Below are 23,467 nucleotides of genomic sequence, written 5' to 3'. Positions count from 1 at the left end.
TTTGCTTGTTTTTCAATGCTTTGTCTTTTTGTGTGCGTGTGTTTCTTTATGCTATTATTTACACTGATCAGCCATAACATTAAAACCACCTCCTTGTTTCTACACTCACTGTCCATTTTATCAGCTTTACTTACCATATAGAAGCACTTTGTAGTTTCTAGTTTTTCAATAGTCAGGACCCCCACAGGACCACCACAAAGCAGGTATCATTTAGGTGGTGGATCATTCTCAGCACTGCAGTGACAATGACATGATGATGGTGTGTTAGTGTGTGTTGTGCTGGTATGAGTGGATCAGACACAGCAGCGCTGCTGGAGTTTTTAAATACCATGTCCACTCACTGTCCACTCTATGAGACACTGCTACCTAGTTGGTCAACCTTGTAGATGTAAAGGCAGAGACGATCGCTCATCTATTGCTGCTGTTTGAGTTGGTCATCTTCTAGACCTTCATCAGTGGTCACAGGACGCTGCCCACGGGGCAGGGCTGGATATTTTTGGTTGGTGGACTATTCTCAGTCCAGCAGTGACAGTGAGGTGTTTAAAAACTCCATCAGCGCTGCTGTGTCTGATTCACTCATACCAGCACAACACACACTAACACACCAACAGTGTCACTGCAGTGCTAAGAATGACCCACCACCTAAATAATATCTACTCTGTAATGGTCCTGTGGGGGTCCTGACCATTGAAGAACAGGGTGAAAGCAGTCTAAAAAAGTAAGTAAACTACAAAGTGCTCCTATATGGTAAGTGGAGCTGATAAAATGGACAGTGAGTGTAGAAACAAGGAAGTGGTTTTTATGTTATGGCTGATCAGTGTATCATTGACAGTTTATTATTTTCTACCGTTTCTACTTTTCTTTCTGGGTTTCTGTTTTTTTTTAGTGTTTTTTGTTTCTACAGGTATTATTTTCTTCTACTAGTTATCATTTAGTTAAAAATTTCTTCATTATCTGAACTTGTTAAAATTTTGTGCACTTTTTCTGCTGGTTTATTTTTATTATCTTCTTAGCAACGATGTTACATATGGCACCTCTGTTTTACGCAACCACCTTGTTACAGGTAGAAAGCAAGATTCAAGGTCTTGTCAATTATGGCAAGTTGCCCAATTTTCAGGGCATCCTTACATGATTACAGTGGCATCACCCGGTTTCACTATTGGTGTTGATGTTCTTTGTAATGGGGTGGGCCACATCTCACCAAGAAAGCAGCAAGTGTAGCCCCATACCTGCAAGACTGGAAAGACTAAACATACAATGTCAAAATAGCTTAAAAACCATTACAGCACATACAATTAGCAACAATTAATTACAACATAAAAAAAAACTTTAGATAAAGTTACTAATGTTCTGAATCTCGATTGATTACCAAAAAAAAAAAAAAACGGCATTTAATATGAATAAAAGTATATGTATGCGCCTAGCTAAAAGCAAAAATAATTAAAACAAAACAGGCCAACAAAAATGATACAATTAAATTAGAATTTATAATGTTCTGATAGTGGATTGCTGGATAATCTTTATTGCAGATGTAACAGAAAATGTCTTTCAAAAAAATCAGCTTTTGACTAATCACTCTGCAGAGGAATCTCAACAAACAAGATTGAGGTCCTTAAAATAATCTAAGACAAGGGTTCTTTTATGTCTTCTGACATTTTGGTAGGCCATCTCCACCTTTTTCACCTTTTTTCAATGTACTGTAGTTACAGTGGTACCTTGTAACTCGACTTCCCTTAAACTCGATGCCCTTTGTCAAGAAATTTTTATTCTTAACCTCAACTTTATTATTATTTATTTATTTAATTTCAAATTAACAATGAACAGCTGCTTTGTTCAGCGCTTGGCTTGAGCAGTGCAGTAAGACGTCATCTGCATTTGTGCGCATATGAGACGAATCTGCATTTGTGTGGAATAATCATCAAATTCACTCTGAAAGCTCCACACGTATCTTTGTTTAGCTGGATTTTTCTCATGTTTTACTTTTAAACTTGTGTTATAGCTCAGGGTTCTGAGAAATTTTAAGAAACAGCTTTTCAGAGAGAGTCTAAAATGCTTATCTTAAAAAAAAAGCTTAATGTGACAATGTGTTAAAAGAACTTCTCTTAATTATTACTGCTCATAAGTTAATGAAATTCTTCACTCGTTTTAGTACAATAAGTCATGTTAATCTTTGTGCACCACACTCCATATGAAATAACGGCACAGCCAGCGTAAAAGCTATTTTGCCACTTCTCATGTGAATGCGCCTTTAGTGAACAAAATACGGTATTCCAAGATTATGCATCTCCACGATTAAGAAGCATATGACAAACAATGAAGAAGTAAAGGTAATGAGCAGGTTTTATTTTATTAACTGTTTTCATTTAACTTTTAAACTCAGTGCCACTCCCAGAACCAATTGACTTTGAGTTTCAAGGTACCAATGTATTTCCAATTCCAATAGCAATTCCCTTGCCGCTTGCACCACCTCTGCACTGGCCAAAGCCGGCTGCATCGTTTTACCCACCAGCAGCGGAGTTCACCCTATGCCTGCTATTCACTACTTGTGCAAACACCTTAGTCAGACAGTAGAAGTTGCATGGAAACCCTGTCAACCCTCTCACTCAGGAATGACAAGTTGTGACTTTTAGATGTCTGACCAGACAGAGGTGTTACTAGGATGTCATCTTTGGGTGGGCAACAACAAAAATGTTGTTTTTATTAAATGGGGTATTTAAAAAAGACAAAGTCATAGTTTCATTTTAATGAGAACAAAAGGAATAAAAATACATAATCCAAATTTTCCAGAGCCACCTATGTATGCTGGAAGATTAACCTAGCTAACTACTGTATTACCCTTCAGAAGTTGAAACTAGCCCAAATAGCACCAAATGTGATATCAAAATAACCCTAAGCACCTAAGCTTAGGGTTGATTTCTTTACAATGCCAGATGCCAATCATGGGTGAAGTCAACCAAAAAGCATACATACACTGCTATAACTCTTGCACTGATTGTCACTTAATTTTAAAGGCATGTAGCATATAATGTTTGTAGGCTATGGAAAAAATATGGTGTAACTGCTTCTATATGGTCCCATACTTACATATCGGGCCACACTGGGCTAATTTGTTCTTGGACCCCTAAAATTGCTGCTTTATATTATATTGCTATCCTTTATAATACTTTTAGACCCCAGTCAAGAAAATTTTTAAGTAACACAACACTAAAGGCATTGAAATTCACTTGTACTTACTTTATTCTTTTCCTTCCTCACCTGTACTCTCAGTTTCCCTTTGATTCTCTTTGATTTTTGGTATTTCATTCCCTTATGATTTCTGATTAGAATTTCAGGTTACATGAAGAGCTGTTTTGAACTTTTGGAGTCTCTCCAGTATGTTTTCTATTTTCTGTTCTTTTCTCTGCTCTTCTTGTGTTATGAGTTGTCAATAATTCTTTGATTTGTTGCCTTGAGTTTTGATTAACAACTTTTTACAATCTTAGAGCTTTTTTCTTCTAGAGCTCTCCTCCTCGTCTTCCACATCAAGTGCTGAGTAGATACTCATTTTTATTGAGTACTGTTTGTAATAAAAGTTTTTAGGTGGCTTTAGTAAGTTTTAAAAGTAGCCCAAAAATTGCACCTCACAACCTTTGAATTTTCACCCACGACTACGTTTTCAAGCAAGCCCAAATTGGCAGGAAAACTGCAAACCTGGCACCTCTGTTAGTGATAATGTAAAGAAGGAGCTAAAGAGGAGGTCTAAGCACACCTACACATTCAGAATGGCTAGCAGAAAAAATATGAGTGCTCAAAAAAACTTTATTGAACTTTTTTTGTGTCATAGTGCACTTCTTGTTGAGACCTTTTGGAAGCATTACCACTGAAAGTGATTTTTACATTGTAAATGTCTGGCAGTATTTAATGCATTTAGTCTAGGTAAAATTAATTTGGGTAACTGATTAACTAAATAATTGTAGTACCTTTTCACAACATGGTATATTCATGCAGTATCATTCATATCATTGGTATTATATCATATTAAAGAAATAAGGTCAGCAGCTGTCTTCAGAGCAGCTTTAATTTCTGAAATGTTCTCATAGTATATAGTCTCATAGGAATAATGGAGAATGTTTAAATTCTTGTAGTTTTTTGAAGAAAAAAAAACAAGCTAATTAAACTAATTAAAGTTTAGTGCTTTCAGCACTTTTGCTTGATTTAGGCACTAATTTAATTTAGTTCTTATTTTTGGACCATTTAGCCATCTGCGATCTATTTTTGCTTAAGACACCTTTCACTTACAACAACTGTTGATATACTCCTTTTGTCATACATTTTTGATTCATTGATGACAGTGTGTCAAATGGATATGTGCACAAACCAATGTAAAGTCCTTGTGTCTAAAGCAGCACTAAACACCAATCCTGAAAAGTTGATATTCAAATATTCAAAGATATTCGTTGGCAGTTCTGTCTACATGGCCTGTCTAGGGTATCCAAATATACAGATGTTTTGGGCCTCAAACACCAGAGTTTCTTCAGTGGCAGAATCCATGACCAAAAAAATATTCTATAAACTAAGGAATTCCATTAAGATTGTCAATAACCTTGATATTTCCAGTGAGGACAAAAGCAGAGACCCTCAGGTCCCTTCTGGACAAAGTGAGGCGACGATGTCTAAATCAGCCTAGAACAGGAAAATTGTCCACTGATGAGAAAATGATTCCATTTACTGGTCGCTGCCCAATTCGCCAGTATGTACCAGGCAAAACATACCCTACTGGATCGAAGTGGCACAGTCTTAGATGTGTGGTTTACCAAGGTAAGACCACCTTCAGAGTCAGAGGTATGAGGCATTGGAGAACAAGCTGTCCTTCATTTGGCAGAGACCGGTCCTAGAGAAACACACCTGTTTTGGGAAGGTTCTTTACAACTCTCAATCCCCTGGACAAAGTAAGGGTTGGCAGGTACTGAAACTCATGAAGAGCAGAATTCAGAAAGAAAGCAAGAGGGGCATCTTGGTTGTCAGACGAGGTCCTGAATTTGCTTTCATCTAGTGCGTTGAAACCAAGCCAGTGGTCATGACATCCTCTACCTTTTCCTCGGGGTTTATTTACTGTAATTATGATTTCATATGTACCATGTTCTGATGTTCACTGTAGTGGACATAAAATGTTTTCAGTATGCTTATTGACCTTCAAACAATGTGGGAAGTTAAAAAAAAACAAAGAATTGGGAGAAATATATAAATATTTTCCTGGTAGTCAGGAGGATATGAATGGTTTTCTTATTTTATATATCTATCTGTCTATCTATCTGTCTGTGTGTCTATATCTATAGACCTTGTTGTTACTGCAAAATAGCCAAATGTGACCAATTAAGGATATAGGTTTACCTTTTTTCTTCAAGTAAAACTGCTTTTACTCTTGCTACAAATGCATGGAAATCTATATGAGATTCTCCAGTGCACACAACCTTCACATCCTCTTCTGCTATATTTACACCCTAGAAAAGGGTCCAAAGAGGAAATGATGGAGAAAAAGGTGGCAAGGGAGACAGGTGAAGAGAAACCCATTTATGTTTATTGCACATCCACATTAATGTAAAACTATATTCTGTATATCACAAGCATCATTAATTAATTTAGCTGTGGCCTTCTATTGAAACTGTAACATCTTAAGTGGAAAGCGAATAAGAAATATCTGTACATTACTGTAATAGCTTTCATTTCATACCTCTGCTGATTGCATGCTTCTCTGACTAAGCCTCGTCATGCACATACATACACATGCACCCACACAGTCACACACAGAGTGGGAGATGAGCTTCGGGAAAAGAGACATCTCCTGCATGCAGAATGCATCACATCTTCAATTCCCTTTGTCAAGCTGGATTTTCACACTCCAGTTCTCAAAATATTACTCTGACCCCGGCCCACTCTGCATAAACCAAGTTCAATCAGTCACATCCACTTCACCAGCTGCTTCTTATACCTAGGATAAGTCTGTACTTTCGTTTTAATTTTTCTTTTTTACTCGTTTCTTTTAACACCATTCCATCATGTCTGCATGCCACCTAGTTAAAAACCAGGTCAGGAAGATGTACTTTGATGCTTTATATTTTATTTTACTAAATCTGAGAATGGGTGAACTGTCACCTCACAGCAAAAAAAGCTTGGGTTTGATTCTCCGGTTGCGTGGAGTTTGCATGCCATCTCTGTGTTCATGTGATTTTCCTCTGGGTGCTCTGGTTTCCTCCCACAAGTCCAATTGGAGCTACTAAGAATTGTCTCAAGTGTGAGTGTGTGTGTGTGTGTGTGCCCTGTGATAGATTGGCAACCTGTCCCGGGTGTTTCCGGCCCTTCGCTTAATGAATACGACCTCTGAGCCTGACCAGGATAAAGCAGTGGGAAAACAGACAATGAATTAATGAATGAAGATTAGAGAATGCTGATGCAAACCAAAGTCATGGTCAGACCAATATTTATTAATTTACTGATTCACTGGCACTAACCACTACATTGTAGGCAAGGCTGTGTGGGTCTTGCACCATCCAGAAACAATAGGTGCAAAATAAGGCTACACTTTTATATATATATATATATATATATATATATATATATATATATATATATATATATATATATATATATATATATATATATATATATATATACTGTATATATATATATACAGTGTATCACAAAAGTGAGTACACCCCTCACATTTCTGCAGATATTTAAGTATATCTATTTATGGGACAACACTGACAAAATGACACTTTGACACAATGAAAAGTAGTCTGTGTGCAGCTTATTTAACAGTGTAAATTTATTCTTCCCTCAAAATAACTCGATATACAGCCATTAATGTCTAAACCACCGGCAACAAAAGTGAGTACACCCCTAAGAGACTACACCCCTAAATGTTCAAATTGAGCACTGCTTGTCATTTTCCCTCCAAAATGTCATGTGATTTGTTAGTGTTACTAGGTCTCAGGTGTGCATAGGGAGCAGGTGTGTTCAATTTAGTAGTACAGCTCTCAAACTCTCTCATACTGGTCACTGAAAGTTCCAACATGGCACCTCATGGCAAAGAACTCTCTGAGGATTAAAAGATGAATTGTTGCACTACATGAAGATGGCCAAGGCTACAAGAAGATTGCCAACACCCTGAAACTGAGCTGCAGCACAGTGGCCAAGATCATCCAGTGTTTTAAAAGAGCAGGGTCCACTCAGAACAGACCTCGCGTTGGTCGTCCAAAGAAGCTGAGTGCACGTGCTCAGCGTCACATCCAACTGCTGTCTTTGAAAGATAGGCGCAGGAGTGCTGTCAGCATTGCTGCAGAGATTGAAAAGGTGGGGGTCAGCCTGTCAGTGCTCAGACCATACGCCGCACACTACATCAAATTGGTCTGCATGGCTGTCACCCCAGAAGGAAGCCTCTTCTGAAGTCTCTACACAAGAAAGCCCGCAAACAGTTTGCTGAAGACATGTCAACAAAGGACATGGATTACTGGAACCATGTCCTATGGTCTGATGAGACCAAGATTCATTTGTTTGGTTCAGATGGTCTCAAGCATGTGTGGCGGCAATCAGGTGAGGAGTACAAAGATAAGTGTGTCATGCCTACAGTCAAGCATGGTGGTGGGAATGCCATGGTCTGGGGCTGCATGAGTGCAGCAGGTGTTGGGGAGTTACATTTCATTGAGGGACACATGAACTCCAATATGTACTGTGAAATACTGAAGCAGAGCATGATCCCCTCCCTCCGGAAACTGGGTCGCAGGGCAGTGTTCCAGCATGATAATGACCCCAAACACACCTCTAAGACGACCACTGCTTTATTGAAGAGGCTGAGGGTAAAGGTGATGGACTGGCCAAGCATGTCTCCAGACCTAAACCCAATAGAACATCTTTGGGGCATCCTCAAGCGGAAGGTGGAGGAGCGCAAAGTCTCGAATATCCGCCAGCTCCGTGATGTCGTCATGGAGGAGTGGAAAAGCATTCCAGTGGCAACCTGTGAAGCTCTGGTAAACTCCATGCCCAGGAGAGTTAAGGCAGTTCTGGGAAATAATGGTGGCCACACAAAATATTGACACTTTAGGAACTTTCACTAAGGGGTGTACTCACTTTTGTTGCCGGTGGTTTAGACATTAATGGCTGTATATTGAGTTATTTTGAGGGATGAATAAATTTACAGTTATATAAGCTGCACACAGACTACTTTTCATTGTGTCAAAGTGTCATTTTGTCAGTGTTGTCCCATGAAAAGATATACTTAAATATCTGCAGAAATGTGAGGGGTGTACTCACTTTTGTGATACACTGTATATATATATATATACAGTGTATCACAAAAGTGAGTACACCCCTCACATTTCTGCAAATATTTCATTATATCTTTTCATGGGACAACACTATAGACATGAAACTTGGATATAACTTAGAGTAGTCAGTGTACAGCTTGTATAGCAGTGTAGATTTACTGTCTTCTGAAAATAACTCAACACACAGCCATTAATGTCTAAATAGCTGGCAACATAAGTGAGTACACCCCACAGTGAACATGTCCAAATTGTGCCCAAATGTGTCGTTGTCCCTCCCTGGTGTCATGTGTCAAGGTCCCAGGTGTAAATGGGGAGCAGGGCTGTTAAATTTGGTGTTTTGGGTACAATTCTCTCATACTGGCCACTGGATATTCAACATGGCACCTCATGGCAAAGAACTCTCTGAGGATGTGAGAAATAGAATTGTTGCTCTCCACAAAGATGGCCTGGGCTATAAGAAGATTGCCAACACCCTGAAACTGAGCTACAGCATGGTGGCCAAGGTCATACATCGGTTTTCCAGGACAGGTTCCACTCGGAACAGGCTTCGCCATGGTCGACCAAAGAAGTTGAGTCCACGTGTTCGGCGTCATATCCAGAGGTTGGCTTTAAAAAATAGACACATGAGTGCTGCCAGCATTGCTGCAGAGGTTAAAGACGTGGGAGGTCAGCCTGTCAGTGCTCAGACCATACGCCGCACACTGCATCAACTCGGTCTGCATGGTCGTCATCCCAGAAGGAAGCTGACGCACAAGAAAGCCCGCAAACAGTTTGCTGAAGACAAGCAGTCCAAGAACATGGATTACTGGAATGCCCTGTGGTCTGACGAGACCAAGATAAACTTGTTTGGCTCAGATGGTGTCCAGCATGTGTGGCGGCGCCCTGGTGAGAAGCACCAAGACAACTGTATCTTGCCTACAGTCAAGCATGGTGGTGGTAGCATCATGGTCTTGGGCTGCATGAGTGTTGCTGGCACTGGGGAGCTGCAGTTCATTGAGGGAAACATGAATTCCAACATGTACTGTGACATTCTGAAACAGAGCATGATCCCCTCCCTTCGAAAACTGGGCCTCATGGCAGTTTTCCAACAGGATAACGACCCCAAACACAACCTCCAAGATGACAACTGCCTTGCTGAGGAAGCTGAAGCACCTGTGGCACATCCTCAAGTGGAAGGTGGAGGAGTTCAAGGTGTCTAACATCCACCAGCTCCGTGATGTCATCATGGAGGAGTGGAAGAGGATTCCAGTAGCAACCTGTGCAGCTCTGGTGAATTCCATGCCCAGGAGGGTTAAGGCAGTGCTGGATAATAATGGTGGTCACACAAAATATTGACACTTTGGGCACAATTTGGACATGTTCACTGTGGGGTGTACTCACTTATGTTGCCAGCCATTTAGACATTAATGGCTGTGTGTTGAGTTATTTTCAGAAGACAGTAAATCTACACTGCTATACAAGCTGTACACTGACTACTCTAAGTTATATCCAAGTTTCATGTCTATAGTGTTGTCCCATGAAAAGATATAATGAAATATTTGCAGAAATGTGAGGGGTGTACTCACTTTTGTGATACACTGTATATATACAGTGTATCACAAAAGTGAGTACACCCCTCACATTTCTGCAGATATTTAAGTATATCTTTTCATGGGACAACACTGACAAAATGACACTTTGACACAATGAAAAGTAGTCTGTGTGCAGCTTATATAACAGTGTAAATTTATTCTTCCCTCAAAATAACTCAATATACAGCCATTAATGTCTAAACCACCGGCAACAAAAGTGAGTACACCCCTTAGTGAAAGTTCCTGAAGTGTCAATATTTTGTGTGGCCACCATTATTTCCCAGAACTGCCTTAACTCTCCTGGGCATGGAGTTTACCAGAGCTTCACAGGTTGCCACTGGAATGCTTTTCCACTCCTCCATGACGACATCACGGAGCTGGCGGATATTCGAGACTTTGCGCTCCTCCACCTTCCGCTTGAGGATGCCCCAAAGATGTTCTATTGGGTTTAGGTCTGGAGACATGCTTCTGCCAGTCCATCACCTTTACCCTCAGCCTCTTCAATAAAGCAGTGGTCGTCTTAGAGGTGTGTTTGGGGTCATTATCATGCTGGAACACTGCCCTGCGACCCAGTTTCCGGAGGGAGGGGATCATGCTCTGCTTCAGTATTTCACAGTACATATTGGAGTTCATGTGTCCCTCAATGAAATGTAACTCCCCAACACCTGCTGCACTCATACAGCCCCAGACCATGGCATTCCCACCACCATGCTTGACTGTAGGCATGACACACTTATCTTTGTACTCCTCACCTGATTGCTGCCACACATGCTTGAGACCATCTGAACCAAACAAATTAATCTTGGTCTCATCAGACCATAGGACATGGTTCCAGTAATCCATGTCCTTTGTTGACATGTCTTCAGCAAACTGTTTGCGGGCTTTCTTGTGTAGAGACTTCAGAAGAGGCTTCCTTCTGGGGTGACAGCCATGCAGACCAATTTGATGTAGTGTGCGGCGTATGGTCTGAGCACTGACAGGCTGACCCCCCACCTTTTCAATCTCTGCAGCAATGCTGACAGCACTCCTGCGCCTATCTTTCAAAGACAGCAGTTGGATGTGACGCTGAGCACGTGCACTCAGCTTCTTTGGACGACCAACGCGAGGTCTGTTCTGAGTGGACCCTGCTCTTTTTAAACGCTGGATGATCTTGGCCACTGTGCTGCAGCTCAGTTTCAGGGTGTTGGCAATCTTCTTGTAGCCTTGGCCATCTTCATGTAGCGCAACAATTCGTCTTTTAAGATCCTCAGAGAGTTCTTTGCCATGAGGTGCCATGTTGGAACTTTCAGTGGCCAGTATGAGAGAGTGTGAGAGCTGTACTACTAAATTGAACACACCTGCTTCCTATGCACACCTAAGACCTAGTAACACTAACGAGTCACATGACATTTTGGAGGGAAAATGACAAGCAGTGCTCAATTTGGACATTTAGGGGTGTAGTCTCTTAGGGGTGTACTCACTTTTGTTGCCGGTGGTTTAGACAGTAATGGCTGTATATTGAGTTATTTTGAGGGAAGAATAAATTTACACTGTTATATAAGCTGCACACAGACTACTTTTCATTGTGTCAAAGTGTCATTTTGTCAGTGTTGTCCCATGAAAAGATATACTTAAATATCTGCAGAAATGTGAGGGGTGTACTCACTTTTGTGATACACTGTATATATATATATATATATATACAGTATATATATATATATATATATATATACAGTATATATATATATATATATATATATATATACAGTATATATATATATATATATATATATATATATAAAGTTAAGCTTTAGATTATAACTCTATCTTTATTATAACTCTTGAAATTATTTTTTTTTTTTTTTTTAAGATTGAAAAGATTTGAAGTTTGTCTATGGGAATCAGAGCTCATTTAGTCAAAAGAGAGTTTGTGGTCATCATGGTCAGCACTGATATTTGGCAAGAAAGCCAAATATCTTGCCTGCAATAACCGTTCAAAAACATTTAAAAGGTGTTTACTGGGGTACAGGTCAGGGCTTTGTGCAGGCCACTGAATTGTATTTACACAAAACTCATCAAGTGATGCCTTTATTGACATTTGCTTTGAGCACAGGGGCACAATAATGCTGGACCAGGAAAAGGTCTTCGCCAAAGCTAGACATAAAACAGATTTTACACACGTTAGCAGTATGTATCCACGTATTTTTGGTACATTTGTTCATTAGGATTAAAGTCAGTTCCTCCACACTACTACTATTACTACTAATTCTAATAATAATATCAATAATAAAAATAATAACAATAAAGCATATAATTTGTATAAGGGTCATTCCTACAATTCGGTGCCTTTTGTGTCCCCAGTACTGATCATTGTATTTATTAAGTAAATGTTAAACAATACAATTTCTAAACATCTTACTGAAATAATTAACACAAATACTAAACACAACGTTTTCTATCCCTCTAGATACCAGAGGTTTTTCCATGTTCCCAGTGCTGTACATTCTGATTTAGTGATGGATATATGAGGGTTAATCATGAAAATATCTCAGTCTTTCAATACTGTTTAAAAATTTGCTTAAGTCCCTCTAAACCCTGGATTTTTTTAAATTTTTTTTCTTTATGCATTTTCTCCCCTTTTTCTCCCCTTTAGCGAGTCCAATTGCCCGATTGCGTCATGCTTCCTCTTCACCAATGCCGATCCCTGCTCTGATTGAGGAGAACGAAGCTAACCTACGCCCCCTCTGATACGTGGGTAGCATGCCATATGCATCTTATCACCTACACTTTGATGAGCGCAGTGCAGCTCAGCGTTGTGTACGGAGAGACATACCCTGAGAGCACTCTTTTCTCATCTCTTTGCAGGCACCATTAATCAGCCCGCAGAGGTTGTAATTGCACCTGTCATGAGAGAGAGACCTCATCCGGCTTAGTCCCGCCCATATCTGAACAACAGGCCAATCGTTGTTCATGTGGCCGCTCAGCCTTAGACGGCAGGCAGAGCTGAGATTCGGTACGATGTATTCAAAATCCCAGCTCTGGTTCCAGCATGCGTTTTTACCGCTGCACCACCTGAGCTGCCGGATTTTTTTTTCTTTAAGAGTTTCACTTCATTGCTGATTATAAGAGTTTTTCACACGTCCCTCAAGTTGCTGTCCACCCTGTTATTTCTTACTACTGTCTCTTAAAATGAAGAGCTGTTTTACATACTGACATCATTTCCTGGAGCTCACATGATCTTTTTGGAGGGAAAACAACTGTGGAAGAGTAAGTGGCTAACTCCTCATTTTAATGTTGTTTTTTTCCACATTTTATCCTAAGAGTCTTTTATGGTCAACCATGGCATGTCCAGCCTGTTATGGAATATATGAGAAAAATACAATTTGATAATTTTTAAAAATAATCATACTAAAAAGCAGAGAATGCTTTGTCTGAATTCACTTTTTTTTTTTTTTTTTTTATGTCAGAATGTCCACCCTGTTGATGTCACAGTGTATATGAGGTGCATGTGTAATTTATTTAGATTTATTATTCAGTTTGGTTATAATAACAGAAATATTGATATTATGTGTGCATCCTTTAAAGAATGGCCTTAAGTGCAGCTGAAAGACAGAAACACAACAGTTATGCATTTGTCCGTAACAGGGTGGACATCCTGGGTCAGAGACTGTATAAAACTGTTTTAATAAAACCTACAGTTTGTGTGTTTGAGCTTGACCAATATTTTTTTGGAAAAGTATAACATGTCCTTTTCATTATAAAACATGAAAAACAAATAAAAACAGTGTTTCATTTTCAAAAAGTTTTAAGGTCCAAAAGGCACCAGATCCCAGGAATGACCCATAACTATTTTATTCAAGTCTCAACAAATTGTATTCAAATAATAATAAATGACTTATGTTAAAACACCTAAAATAAATAGATGTCAAAATATTTTTAGCCATTTAGTGTATGTGTCCAGAAATTAGATGCTGTTTCACTAATCTCAAAGTACATACAACCTCAAATCAGAAAAAGTTGGGACAGCATGGAAAATGCAAATAATAAAAAAACACAGAGTTTCTTACATTTAGTTTGACTTTTATTTGATTGCAGACAGGATGAACCTGAGATATTTCATGTTTTATCTGCTCAACTTCATTTCATTTATTAATAAACATCCATTCCTGCATTTCAGGTCTGCAACACATTCCAAAAAAATGTGCAACAGTACGGGGTCGTTGTCACAGTTTTTGTTTCAAAATTCTCCACACATTTTCTATTGGGGACAGGTCAGGACTGCAGACAGGCAGGTCCAGTACCCGTACCCTCTTCTTATGCAGCCATCTTTCTTTGAGGTACACTGTTTTTAAACATTTCAATAATTTTCTCACACATTTGTTGATAAACTGGAGATCCTCTGATCATCTTTGCTCATCAAAGACTCAGGCTTTCCTGGATGCTGCTTTTGTACCAAACCATGATTACAATCACCTGCTGACATCACCTGTTTGGAATCACTGTTGAGGTTGTTATTGTTAATATTATTTACTTCATTATTAATGTTCTTATTATTATTTTATTATTGTTTTCCACTATCAAATTATGCCAAGAATATAAAACATTTAAGGATTTGAATGTCAGGAACCACAGTGGCCTTAATACTTCTAAGTTTGGCACAACTTTGAACTTTCCTAATTCTGGGAGGTAAAGAAGGACCAAACTGCCCCTCTGCCAAGTTCTAAAAGTCCTGAGATCGGAGAACCTGTTAAACAGACAGTTATTACTACAGCACTCCACAGATCTGATCTTTACGACAGAACGGTGAGACGGAAGCCATTGCTGACAAAAAGGCAGATGAACATCTGAAGATGGCAGTTCACAGATATTGTTTTAACAGTTTGGTTCCACCATGTTCTTCAGATGTTTCCTCCTTATTTATGATACCAGGAACCAGTAAACATTGATCAGTCCACCTTAAATAAGCAACCTGCACAAAACTAATTCCACCTTTTTTTCTGGAATGCACTTTATTTTTATTTTAATGATGGAAAAGTTTGTGTTTGATGGTCGTCGTGTCGTTTGGTGGTTCTTAATTTCATCTTCTCCAGGTTCTCCAGATGATCACCAGGACGGTCTGCAGGAAGCCACAGCGCTGCAGAACACAGCAGAGCCGATGACACGTATTTTGAGGACGGTACTGCTGGTATAAGGCGGACGCTCCACGGGCTCGTTCTCTTCAGCTTCAGCATTGACACCAGAGGCTCAGGGGCGACGGCGGGCACGGACACGCCTACACAACAACACCAACACAACACACACGTTACAGGAACGTTCCAGCGTTCATCTGCTCACTGTGATAAAGATTCAGATCTGAAATGATTTTAGTTCTGGAGGATCTTCTGAAAATAATGTACCCTGATTTTCCATCGTAGTCTCCATCAGTCTCATATGCTCTCCCATGTGATCTTTTTGGACATCCTGCAGCTGCTGGTCCACTTCATTACATGAGAACCTGAAAACGTTCTCCAGAACAACAGCCTGAAGGGGACCTGCTGGAGAATTGAAACGTGATTCAGTTCAGCTACATCAGATCAGCATCATGATGGATTAAACACATCACAGTTCATAAAACTTCTTCAAGATGTACCTTCAATCCCTTCTGTAACCATGTTCTGCTCCTTAAGGTTCTGCTCATACGGGTTCTTTTCCTCAAGGTTCTGCTCCACCATGTTCTGTTCATCTAGGTTTCTCTTTTCCAAGTTCTGCTCATCCAGGTTCTGCTTCTCAGAGGTGCTTACCTGGTTCTGTGCTGCAACCTTTAGTTCCTGGACTTGGTTCTCCAGACTTACCTGGTCTTCCAGTTCCTGGACTTGGTTCACCAGAACCACCTTCTCCTTCATTTCCTGGACCTGCTCCTGCAGAACCTGTGCACTTGTCCCTTCATTCCCCTCATTTTCCATCATCTCATTTTCCTCCACATTCATCTGCTCCTGCTTCTCCTTCTTTTTGCGTATCTGCCACCATTTCTTCTTCTTCTCCTCAGGTTTGGGTGTGACCCTGCACAGCTCATCATCATCCGCCGGGGTGCTAAAACACCAGAACTTAATTTTAGCTGCTGTCGTGTAAGTGGACACCCCAGTGTAAGTCTGCCTTGCCAAAAGTATGTGGACACCCCCAGTGTAAAGTATGTGGACAACCCCAGTCTAAATCTGTCTAGCCAAAAGTATGTGGAGATGCCCAGTGTAGATCTGTCTAGCCAAAAATATCTGGACACCCCCAGTGTAAATCAGTCTAGCCAAAAGTATGTGGACACCCCCAGTGTAAATCTGTCCAACCAAAAGTATGTGGACACGCCCAGTGTAGATCTGTCTAGCCAAAAGTACTGTATTTCATTTTCATTTTCATTTTCAGCATTTCGCAGACGCTTTTATCCAAAGCGACTTACACAATGAGCTGAACACGATGAGCAATTGAGGGTTAATAAGGGCCTTGCTCAGGGACCCAACAGTGGCAACTTGGTGGTGGCGGGGCTTGAACTGGCAACCTTCTGTTTACTAGTCCAGTACCTTAACCACTGAGCTATCACTGGCTCTGTATCTTGACACCCTCAGTGTAAATCAGTCTAGCCAAAAGTATGTGGACACCCTTAAGAGCACAAAGAATATATTGTATAGAATGTGTTTGTACTGGAGTCTAAATGTGTTCAATCTTTCTTTGTGACAGACAGCAAGGATTAGAGAGGGTGCAAATACTTTTACACACACACACACACCACAGCATTTCTATAGTAAATGAAATGTTAATATTACTGACCAAACCTCCTGCTTCTCTTTCTTTTTGCGTATCTGCCACCATTTGTTCTTCTTCTTCTCCTCAGGTTTGGGTGTGACCCTGCGCGGCTCATTATCATCAGCCGGGGCTCTAAAACACCAGAACTTCATTTTAGCTGCTGTCGCTTCGATGCTCAGTCTCAAAGTGAAGCACCAGCACAGGAGCTCAGATTAAAGCTTCTAGAGTGGATTATGACATCATCATGATGTCACAATGTGTGCTGGAGCTGAGAGCAGTGCTGATGACATCATTAACAGTCATTTCATTTGTGAACACGTCCAATGTAGATCTGTTTAGCCAAAAGTATGTGGACGCCCCCAGTGTAAATCTGTCTAGCCAAAAGTATGTGATCACCCCCAGTGTATATCTGTCTAGCCAAAATTATGTGAACACCTCCAGTGTAAATCTGTGTAGCCAAAAGAATGTGGACACCCCCAGTGTAAATCTGCCAAGCCAAAAGTATGCGAACACCCCCAATGTAGATCTGTCTAGCCAAAAGTATGTAATCACACAGTGTAAATCTGTCTAGCCAAAATTATGTGGACACCCCCAGTGTAAATCTATCTAGCTAAGAGCATGTGGACACGCCCAGTGAAAATCTGTCCAGCCAAAAGTATGTGTACACCCGCAGTGTAGATCTGTGTAGCCAAAATTATGTGAACACCCCCAGTGTAAATCTGTGTAGCCAAAAGAATGTGGACACCCCTAGTGTAAATCTGCCAAGCCAAAAGTATGCAAACACCCCCAGTGTAGATCTGTCTAGCCAAAAGTATGCGAACACCCCCAGTGTAGATCTGTCTAGCCAAAAGTATGTATTTACACAGTGTAAATCTGTCTAGCCAAAATTATGTGGACACCCCCAGTGTAAATCTATCTAGCCAAGAGTATGTGGACACGCCCAGTGAAAATCTGTCCAGCCAAAAGTATGTAATCACACAGTGTAAATCTATGTAGCCAATAGTATCTGGACAAGTCCAGTGAAAATCTGTCTAGCCAAAAGTATCTGGACACTCCCAGTGTAAATCAGTCTAACCATCTAGCCCGTTTAGGTGTATGTGGACACCCTTGAGAGAGCACAAAGAATATATTTTATAGAATGTGTTTGTACTCAAGTGTAAATGTGTTGAAATCTTTAAATTTATGTATGTGGTACTCTGCCCTGACCACAGGTAAATAAGTACAAAGTCTGTGTAATTATATTACATAAAATATAAAAGAGAAAGAATCTCAGTTTTGCTAAACCATTTGCCAAAGCTGCATTTCCATTTTTTCCCTTTGTTCTACATTTTGTTCCTCTTAATGCTCCATGCTTTGACTGCTCTCTCAGTTCATTAGAAAAGATTTATTAACCTTTTTAACAGTTTACATTACATTTCACACACACACTCATGAAATTATTCCTTTATAGCATTAAACTACATGTAAAATTGTAATTTTGTCTTTGAATTATCAGTTCATGTCAGCTAGTTAACACAGGAACACAAAATGAGTCATTTAGTGTTTTATTGGTCATGTCATGACGCTTTCTCACAAGCTTATGTTATCGATTCCCTTGTTACTAGCCATCATAAATAAAGTCTTTGCCAGTTTAACTGATGCCTTTGCTAATTAAATTAATGCATTTGCTTTAGTGGTCTTTTGTATCCGGCTGGGCTGAGCGGCCACATGAACAACGATTGGCCTGTTGTTCATATAGGGGTGGGGTAGTAATAAGTCGGATAGGGTCTCCTCGCAACTACGACCTTTGCTGGCTGATTGATGGCGCCTGTACAGGGGCAGGGAAGGAGTGTGTTGATCAGGGGGTGTCTCTCCGTACACAGGGCTGATCCACATTAGCTCTCGCCTAGTGCAGGTAAAAAAATGCATACGGCTGCTGCCCACATGTCGAAGGGGGTGTGGGTTAGCTTCGTTCTCCTCAATCAGAGAGGGGATCGGCATTAGTGAAGAGGAAGCATGATGCAATCGGGCAATTGGACATGCTAAAAGGTGAGAGAGGTTGGTCAGCTAAAACATCAATAGTCAATTTTTTTGTACTTAAATAAAGGTTTAAGACAATTAACAAATAAAACTTTACAAAATGTCCCAAAAACCATGTTTGTAGTGGGGCAGAATGCAGTCTTGAGCTTGGAAAGTGTAAGGCACAGCTTGGATGTAATAAGTCAGTAATGAGTGACATAAGCCAACACTATAAATAGAGGTTATAAATGAGGAATACAAGTCCTGAATCAGTTTAAGCAGTCTTCTAGCTTTATTCCCCTCATATAATATTATAGCATCCATGTTTTACAGGACTTAAGTCAGAGGTGGCAGTTGCTTTTACACAAATGTGATGATGTTTTGGTAATTGTGTTGCATGGTTATACTTGGAGGTCACCTGCTGTTTTTAATTGCATTCACTTACAAACTGAACTGCAGATACAGTATATTGAGTCTAATTATCTCTTATTTTGATTGTTTTAAATATGCTAACGTGAAACAATTTGCTTCAATTTTGCTTTGGATTTCCCACAGTGGTGGTGCTGATGTGTCCTCAGCATAGCTCATTTAAAAGTAGTTGTTTCCGGGCAAGTATATCAGGCATACCCAAAAGCAAAACCAGTTAAATATTATGCCATGTGCTTTATATATGTCCTGTGCTGCGAGGGACTCTAACTGACACACTTTAAGGCGTCACTTTGAGTTTTGTTACCCGCTGTGAAAGTAATTAGTTCATCTTTCGTTTCTTATTTTGGTATATTATCGTACACCGGTGGATAATTCTTATGTGACCTGTATAATGATTATGAGTGGTTAATTAAAAGATTAAAGTAATGCATCTTTTTAGTCAGGTCTCTCATTTAGCTCAAGCATGATGGAAAAGAAAATTAAAAGATGAAGGTACTTGAATGGCCTAGACAATCTCTGGCAGGGGAGACAGGTATTCAGTTGTTTTTGTTATTTAAAATACATAAATAAAAAAATAAAATAAAAAAAAAACTACCCATGAATTACAACATCAAATCAGAAAAAGTTGGGACAGCATGAAAAATGCAAATAATAAAATAATAATAATTTTAATTCATTGCAGACAGGATGAACCTGATATATTTCATGTTTTGTCTGCTCAACTTCATTTCATTTATTAATAAACATCCATTCCTGCATTTCAGGCCTGCAACACATTCCAAAAAAAGTTGGGACAGTAAAGCATTTACCACTTTATAATTTTGCCATTCATTTTCACCACACTTAAAAGACGTTTTGGCACCGAGGATACCAAGCAATTTAGTGTTTCAGCTTTTATTTTGTCCCATTCTTCTTGCAAACACGTCGTTGATGTCGCATATTTCCTTTAAAAATTATCTACATATTCCCTATTGGGTACAGATCAGGACTGCAGGCAGGCCAGTCCAGTACCCGTACCCTCTTCTTCTGCAGCCATGCCTTTGTAATGTGTGCAGCATGTGGTTTTGCATTGTCTTGGTGAAAAATGCATGGACGTCCCCAGAAAAGATGTTGCTCTAAGGTCTCAATGTACTTTTCTGCATTAATGCTGCCATCTTAAAAGTGTAAATGACCTTTGCCAAGGGCACTGACACAGCACCATACCATGACAGACCCTGACTTTTGGACTTGTTGCTGATAACAGTCTGGATGGTTCTTTTCATCTTTGGTCCGGAGCACACCTGGAATGCTGATTCATCTGACCACAATACTCATTTCCACTGTGTGATGGTCCATCCTAGATTCCGCAGAGCCCAGAGAAGTCGACACTGCTTCTGGACATGAATCACTTAAGGCTTCGTTTTTGCACAGTAAAGTTTTAAGTGGCATTTGTGCATGTAACTCTGTATTGTAGTGACAGAGGTTTGCCAAAGTAATCCCTCACCTATGTAGTTATATCAGCTATTGTTGAGTGGTGGTTCTTGATGCAGTGCCGTCTGAGGGATCAAAGATCACAGGCATTCAGCTTAAGCCTGCATCCTTTGGCCTTTACGCACTGAAATTCCTCCCGATTCCTTGAATTGTTTAATGATATTATGCACTGTAGAGGGAGAAATATGAAAATCCCTTTCAATCTTTCTTTGAGGTTCATTGTTTTTAAACATTTCAGTGCGCACTGCTTGGTTGGTAAAGCAGTAAGCTCTTTCAGTACGCAAGTGTGCAGTATTGTAACAGTTGTTACTTATTCTGTAGTAATTCCCACCCCCGACCACTAAGTGGCAGTAATAGTTTTAGAAGGGAAATTCACAACCTAAAAGGGAAATCATGTGGTAGATGGAGATTGTTTGCAAGCACCACATTGCATTGTGCTGTGCTAATGGACCTTATTGAGGAACTTGTTTGTTCTTAAGCTCAGTGTAAGTTATTGTTTATTTGTGTATATATATTGGACTGTGGTAAACAAGCCCAGCTTCACAAACTGACGTAAAGTGGCCAGCCGTCCGGCTTTAGGTCGGACAGTCCGGTTTTTCAGCTGCCAGTCCTCCGCCCATGCAACGCTAGGACGGACACTTAAAAATCCAACTTTTGGAGTGAACTGGTTACATTTTTGATCAATATTATCTGTCATTGGCTCAGGTACATGTCAAAACAAATTCTTTGTATTTTATTGGTTTAACAGCCTCATTTGACTGCTTATAGTGGTACCTATCGTGGCTCGCCCACCACTGGCCAATCGCAGAAGTGCTAGTCTGTGATTGGGTGGTTGAATTTCGCCCACTAGGCGAAGGCAGAATTTCAGATTTGTGTGAACCTCACAGAAGGGTGTACAGAGATGTACCACAAATTCCTGGCCAATAATAAACTTTTGGAGGCAGCGAGGAACAGACTTAATATCAAGAGTAGACACAACATTTGGTGAGTAAAACAGTAATTTGTTATAGAATTCTTGATTAAATTGGTCAAAAACTCTGTTATATGGGTTATGGTTTCATTCTGTGTTGCAGTATCATGTCCCCCTGTTCCTGGTATGACATCCTCCTTTTTGTGACTATGAATGTGGCCACCCTAAACTGACGGGGAAAAGCTTTCATCTTGCCTTGGACCTAACAAGGACTTCTATAAACTGTTGCTGGAATTAAGTATACATTCCAATTCCCGGTGTGAGCTATCTAATTCTTAATTTCTCTCATAGACTCAATGAACTCTTCAAAAAACTATATCAAATTAATGAGCTTTATATTGTGTATTTGAGATTGTAATTTTTGTGGTTTTGATATGTTATGTTTAGTCAACTGAGTACTCTTGGTGGATGGTACCCTGATTTTAAAATATTAGAACGAGATTACAAAAAGAAAATATCGTTACAGTATAAATGTAACCTCGGGCATACTATGTCCACCATCTTACCAATGTCATGTGATGCATGACATTACCTCGCCACAGTTATAACAATTTTAAAATCAGACAAAATGAATTCTGTCGTCCTCCGCAAAGCCGCTCCGACTCCCCGCTTTCCTTCATCTTTTTTCTTCCGCTTTGAATGCCTTTGCAGCTCCAGTTACATTAGGGGATAGATTTTTGGACCGCTGTGTGCTGTGTTTGCATACTCAAAAATGACTGCCCATGCAGGTCATCTGTGTACTTTTCGCATTCTGTTTAATAGTGGTGTGCGATACTGCAAAATTTGGTATCGATCCGACACCAAGTAATTACAGGGCCAGTATTGCCGATACCGATACTTTTTAATAATTAAGGTAGATGCATCCTTAAATTGCTAAATTTGAATTAATTTTCATGATATTTATGTGTATTATTGTAATACATAAATTTTTTGTAAGGAGCTGCTCTCAGTAGGGTTGTAAATAAATTCAGTTGTTTAAGTGGTCCGATCTTGTTTCTGGTGCTTTACTAAATACTAACGCATAGTTGTGTTTGCTGGGTGAATACATTTGTAAATTTTTAATAGTGACCAAATATATGTGTCCTTGTTAATTTAAAATAAAAATTGATGCTATTCTGTTTACATTTATAAGTACAAAGTCAAAAGAAAAGAAAAGCGCTCTCATTCACCAAAACATGGAGTAAGAGCCTCAGTGCGCATGCTCCGATTCATGTGCATAAGGTGCGTCCGTACTTCATGTACGTATAATTTACACTATTATTTCCATAAAATCGCCCCTATTTCTGTATTTGCAAAGCAAAGTATTCAAAAACGTACAATATTTCCATGCCTACTAATGTACTGATGTCTGTTAGGATTTTAAAAACATGACAACGTGACGGTACCACAACAAAACACAGCAGAGGAGGAGGGGAGGAGCAAAGTAATGCATGTAAGATGTGAGAGCAGCGAGACTGTACAGACATGGTCTTTACTTTCTGACGAAACCAGAGAAACGTAGCGAATGTAGCGGAGAAAAAGTCAAACTAAAGTATCGATCCCATCACACTAGTATCGATCCGATACCAATACCAATGTTGGTATCGATAATATCGATATTTGGATCAATCCGCCCACCACTACTGTTTAATGAATACTATGTTTTCGGACACACTACTCCCTCTTGCGTACTGCTTTTGCATACTGTTCAGTATGGAAGTATGCAATCTCAGATGCAGCCTGTGTGTCTGTATGGAGGGAACGATGGCTGACACATCATTTTTTTAATGCTGGTATATGTGCGGCCTTTGCTGATCAATCAAGAAGCCTGCACAGGGGGTGGCTGATCACGGACGGCAGTGCGTGGCTTCCCGTATGTGATGATGCTCACGGGATTTTCCCCTTCTAGTTTTTCTGGTATCCCTATTACGCTGACGTTAGCTCTCCTCGAACGGTTTTCCAACTTGTTCAGTTTATCGAGAAGTCCGGTGTTGCGG

At 39.9% G+C, this 23,467-nt stretch overlaps 1 protein-coding gene across 2 annotated transcripts; it reads right to left on the bottom strand.

Moving 5' to 3' along the window:
* Positions 1-14,844: 14,844 nt before the first annotated feature.
* Positions 14,845-16,796, bottom strand: LOC134316364 (uncharacterized). 2 transcript variants are annotated; one of them, XM_062996722.1, is made up of 4 exons: positions 16,649-16,796; positions 15,483-15,922; positions 15,250-15,387; positions 14,845-15,125 (listed from the first exon to the last, which is right to left on the bottom strand). In XM_062996722.1, the coding sequence occupies exons 1-4, from the start codon at positions 16,774-16,776 to the stop codon at positions 14,869-14,871; spliced, it is 963 nt and encodes a 320-aa protein (XP_062852792.1). In that variant the 5' UTR covers positions 16,777-16,796; the 3' UTR covers positions 14,845-14,868. The 2 variants fall into 2 exon arrangements, with proteins under 2 accessions (XP_062852792.1, XP_062852793.1); XM_062996723.1 differs by having other exon boundaries at positions 15,250-15,384.
* Positions 16,797-23,467: the final 6,671 nt, after the last annotated feature.

This window comes from Trichomycterus rosablanca, chromosome 6, assembly GCF_030014385.1.
Source record: "Trichomycterus rosablanca isolate fTriRos1 chromosome 6, fTriRos1.hap1, whole genome shotgun sequence".
In the NCBI taxonomy this organism is placed as follows: domain Eukaryota; kingdom Metazoa; phylum Chordata; class Actinopteri; order Siluriformes; family Trichomycteridae; genus Trichomycterus; species Trichomycterus rosablanca.
The sequence above is the reverse complement of the archived record's forward strand: the minus strand, read 5'-3'. Positions and strand labels throughout refer to the sequence as shown.